General features: G+C 36.1%; 1 protein-coding gene across 1 annotated transcript; it reads right to left on the minus strand.

The window, feature by feature from the left end:
• Positions 1–545: 545 nt before the first annotated feature.
• Positions 546–4,515, minus strand: LOC149140669 (endoglucanase 17-like). The gene is made up of 8 exons (XM_089453244.1): positions 4,252–4,515; positions 3,910–4,116; positions 2,792–2,992; positions 2,598–2,690; positions 2,351–2,512; positions 2,117–2,228; positions 1,429–1,592; positions 546–937 (listed from the first exon to the last, which is right to left on the minus strand). The coding sequence occupies exons 1-8, from the start codon at positions 4,474–4,476 to the stop codon at positions 611–613; spliced, it is 1,491 nt and encodes a 496-aa protein (XP_089309370.1). The 5' UTR covers positions 4,477–4,515; the 3' UTR covers positions 546–610.
• Positions 4,516–5,038: the final 523 nt, after the last annotated feature.

The raw sequence follows: 5,038 nt of genomic DNA on the forward strand, positions 1-5,038 counted from the left end.
GGATGATATATTTTGATGATGAATTACATTTGTTAGAAATGAGTTTATCAAAAATATTTCTTATATGATTTTTACAAAAAGACTTTGCTTAATTCATTATGGATAACAAAAACTTAAATACAAAAAATATTTGCTTTTATTTTTATATATAAATAAATACTGACCTCTCATAATCAAACCATATGTATGGGTTCTTTCTATATAAACAGTAAAAACACCAAAGAAATAACCCAAAAAAGTTAACTTTCTACTAAGTTTGGACCAGAGATTTTATAACAGTCAAAACAAAAACCTCGAAATAACACAAACTCCCTGAGATTTGGTTAACCATGGAAGCAAATACCTTGAAAAGTCTTTTTTTTTTTTAACCACATGGTGAATGGATAACTGCCAGTCCTAATCTATGGGAGAGCTAAGATCAATCCTCTCAACTACCTCTGTAACACCAGGAGTACATCCAACCACCTGCAAGTCAGGTATACTAAGATCCTATAATTTTAACAAGAGTAGACTCAAGTGCCCCCGAAACTCTACATACATATAGGAATTAGGGCACGGTCCAAGAACAACAAGACGGCGGGATTATTGACTGCTGCTGCAGCGGCTAAAACTAGGAAGAGAACTGTGACATATAAGCGAGGGAGCCGACCAGTGGAGCGTTGTTGTAAGTGGTGGGTTCAGAGTGCGCATAGTCGTTGCGGTCATCAGGGAAATGGTCACTGTTGTCGGGGCCTCCAACGATAGCACCAACCAGTGTGTTTGGGTTGGGACCGTTGCTATGCAACGCCTCGAAACCATCGTTGCATGAAATCTTCTGCGGATGCATGTGAATGGAAGGCAACGACGAGCCCCTGTGATGTATGTGCTCCGGAAACTTGGCACCGTAGCCCACCATGTACGAAATTCCCAGTGGGTTGTCTCCCAGTATGTAGTCCACCTATTAAATATATATATGTTAGTTTAGTAAATTTGTTTAGAAAATAATGATATTTTAGTAAAATAATGATAAAATTTTGCATAAAGTTTTGAAAATTTTAGATTATAGTTATTAAATTTTCAATTTTATTTCATAGTAAAAAAATCAAACACTCCAACATTTTAATTTTTTAATTTTTTTGGTTTTGATAGTCAAAAGTAGTCGGAATCTGGGCAAAAAAATTTCAAAAAATCTTGTAAAAGCAGTGTTTGAATCATATCTTTGATGGTGGAAATGGATTAGACACCATAAAAAAACGTCTAAAACACCTAATTTTTAAGTTTAACAACTATAACTTGATTTTACAAAAAAATTTACCAAATTTTCTCTAAATATAACCAAAATTTCCATAACAACAACACCTATACATTTCATAATATAATCATCACCAATAGGCCCAGCAGTACTCTTTGCACACAAAAGCCATAACAAACAATACTTGGTGGTTATACCTGTCTTTTAGCAAGAGTGCGTATTCGGGTTGGAGTGACTGTGACGCCCCCACATGTCACTACTTGGTGGGCAGCGGTCAAATATTTTGCATAAGTGAAAAGCAGGAAAGTTGTGGTCGTCACATATTGCAAATTATTATCACCCATTTCGAAGAGCAGTCCACCTGCAAAACTTCAAATAAATAAATTAGGTTAAAATAATTGGGAATATTCTAAAGTTTGATAGCTAAAATTAAATTATAGTTGATTTTTTTTTTCCTGATCAAAATTAGTAATTTATATTAAGAATATTTCAAAATCTAATCATCAAAAAAATAATAATTATTAACTTTTTCTAATAATTAAATCTTAAATTTGCAATCAACATAAATCGGAGCCCAAACAACACTATCACTCTGAATTTAAGTTAATTGAAAATTCCCAATATTTCGCAATCAGACAAACATAATTAGAATCAAATAATTAACCACTTCCATATCCCCTGGTTCCTTTAATTGATTACGAAATATTTGAAGAATCAACAATCGCCATAAATTTTATGTCCTGATATATCCTGCGCCTGCGAAGATGTTGTTCCAGGCAAGAGAGAGCAAATGTTGTCCGCATGGCCCTTGTATTCGTTAAGGGACTGTAACTTTCTGGGGGTGAATACTGAACGTGAGAACTTTTAGTTTTCATGAAGCTTTACCTGGTGTGTATTGCGCCTGCGAAGATGGTGTTCCAGGCACGAGAGAGCAAATGAAGTTGTCCGAATGGCTCTTGTATTCGCTAAGGGACTGTATATTTCTTACTAGAACTTCCTACGCAACGAAGGCAAAACTAGAGTAAATAATAACGTTGGAATAACATTACAGAGGGAAAGAATGACGCTGGCATAATCCAATAAAATGACGACTGTATTTAGGTTGGGGCATAATTTCACCTTAGACAAAAGAATTCTGGCTCCTGCATGCTTCTGATCCCAGCTGAACAAATTACCGTTATCATCGGCGCCAAGCGTCGGGCCATTTGACTGAATGTAGTTAAAATATGATACTTTATTCGAGGCTTTTAGCAACCATGCTGCTCCCCACAGTAATTCGTCCTGCAAGCAAAGGCCCGTGCCATGACAATCATATCATCATCTATTACCTATTTTATACAGGTATGCTAATCAAAAGAGTTCTTACTTGATATCCTGAGTAAGAGCAGTAGAATGGGCAAACTGCCGAATTTAGAGAATCACTGTAAGAGCCTCTGTATTTATCCGCGAAATCAAACACCTGACCTCACCAAACAGAAAATTGGTCTGTAAGATTTAAAAAAAAAGATTGCAAAGAATACGTATATTATGTTTGAAGTTCAGTAGATGTAATTAATATACCCGTATTGCAGTTTGAAGGAGTTGCTGAGAATAACTACTGTCCTTTGTACGGAAAACTATGGAGGCGGCCGCAAGCGCTGCAGCAGTTTCTGCAGCAACGTCTGATCCAGGATGTTGTGTGTCTATTTTATAGACCTTGCGAGGTGTGTCCATGTCTTCGGGCCTCTCCCAACACTGGTGATCCTGGTTCGGCTCGCCTACCTGTGTAGTTATTAAATACAGTTCGAGTTATAATTTAGACAGATTATCAAAGCATTAGTTGCAAATACTATGTAATGGTCATTTTTATCTTCATTGTCTACATTATCAAAGCATTAGTCGCAAACATTCTGTAATGGTCATTTTTATCTTCATTGTAGAGATTTTGACAAAGAACGAAGTTAAAACCATTAATTTTTAAATTTTTGGAAATATTTTAGAATTTGACAAATGAATGAAGTCAGAACAATTGTTTTTGGGAAACCACAATTCAGTTAAGTTTAGTTCCATATAATAACTAAATAAATCATTGACTTGGCACCTTTTCTCATGAGAATATTGTGATATTTCAACCAACCTCGGGAAAAAATAATGCAACTATCATTAACTTACTACTTGTGACTTAATAACTCCATGCAACTTTGGAATTCTCTGGAATCTGACTTTGCACGGAAAAGTTTTTCATCCTAAAATTATTTGACAGTTTAAGGAAGGGGACATTTTTGATAGGCTGGTTTACAAAAATTATTGAAATTATAAATTCGATTTATAAGAATTTAAGTTGCTTATCACAAATTTTATTTATTTAGTGATTTAAACAAAAACAAACTTAAACAATTTGTTTAGTTACATTGCTTTTTTTTGGTTGATTATATAAAAATGTACTTATTTCTTGTCACCATTGGTTGGTAAATCAGTTGGCAATGAGATTTTTATAGAAATAAAAAGAAAAAATTGACATAACATGTTATAAAATTAAACTAGCTATTATAGTTAGAAAATTCTCCCTGAGTATAATTACTTATAAGCCTATTCACTCTCAAAAACTTATCTAATGACTGTAATCAAATTTCCACTTGACAAGAAAGATTAATTTGAAATTATTGATGATATGTATATTAAGAAAATAATGATATTACCTGTACATACAGAACACCCGGCTGTGCAGCAGCTTTAAGGAGGTAATCTGTACCCCAACGGATGGCAGTTTTTGCATTGTTGAGGTCATCTCCCATGAACTCTCCAAACTCCAAAACGCTCCATGACAACAGGGTGGTAGTGAAAGCCATGGGTAAACCGAACTTCACATTATCTCCTGCGTCGTAATAACCTCCTGTCAAATCCACCTGAAATGCAATTGCATAAGAAATGAAAAAGTTAAACTCGGAAACCTATCAATACAATTCGAAACCAGCTAGATAGCAGTGTAATAATATCAATAAGGGGATGACTGAATCGAATGGAATTATACGATCACATACTCCTCCTGCAGCTCCATCTGAAAGTGCAGAATCCCCCCGCCATCTCAACCGCTGGTTTGCCGGAAGTCTACCCGATCTCTGACCCTCGTAGAAGACAATGGATTTGGTGAGCGCATCTTTATAGTTGTGAGCTGCAGAAACTTCTACGCTAGCCATGGCCATCCATAATAAGCCGAAAATGGATGTTCGCAAAAACGACACGCAGAATTCCCGCCCCATCTGCATTTTTATTTTATGTAACTGAAACCGACTCAGTTGGTTGCTGCTTTGCTTCAGGCTGGTAGTCATGGCGGACGAGGGGGAATTTATAGGAATTTGATCCGTGAATACCGGCTCAAGGAATGACGATAAAGTCGAGATATCAGCCCGCATGTCAAGGAGGAGCAGCAGAAATTCCAAAGCAAACAGGATTTACAATTTTACATTGACCAACAAGTCTCTTCCAAACCGCCGTCACGGGAATTTATTGGAATTAACATGAGTTGAAAAAATATTGACAATAAAATGCAGATATTCCTCCGCATACTAAGAAACCAGTAGGAATTCAAACAGTGCTCCGATGACTTTTCCACACCAGCCGCAGTGAATGTGGAAACAATACCAGTTTGGAATGACACAAGTGCGGATGGCACAGTCTCAAAAGCAAAAACCGTTACGAAACTGCGGCCGCCCGTCATCTTGGAACGGATAAGGTGGGAAAGCATAAGGTCGAGACTCGACACAATATTTTCTTTTTCTTAAATTCCGTTACCAGTTTTTTTTTTAATTTACAGCTGAAGTTTTATTT

The sequence above is a fragment of the Pinus tabuliformis genome, chromosome X (genome assembly GCF_031772625.1).
Source record: "Pinus tabuliformis cultivar Carrire ecotype Pingquan chromosome X, CPIR1, whole genome shotgun sequence".
In the NCBI taxonomy this organism is placed as follows: Eukaryota; Viridiplantae; Streptophyta; class Pinopsida; order Pinales; family Pinaceae; genus Pinus; species Pinus tabuliformis.

Coding starts and splice junctions, on each gene's coding strand:
- LOC149140669 (XM_089453244.1), bottom strand. CDS start 4,476: ATGCAGATGGGGCGGGAATTCTGCGTGTCGTTTTTGCGAACATCCATT. Junction 4,117..4,251: donor CAGATGGAGCTGCAGGAGGA/GTATGTGATCGT, acceptor ATTGCATTTCAG/GTGGATTTGACAGGAGGTTA. Junction 2,229..2,350: donor CCAGAATTCTTTTGTCTAAG/GTGAAATTATGC, acceptor TTCGTTGCGTAG/GAAGTTCTAGTAAGAAATAT.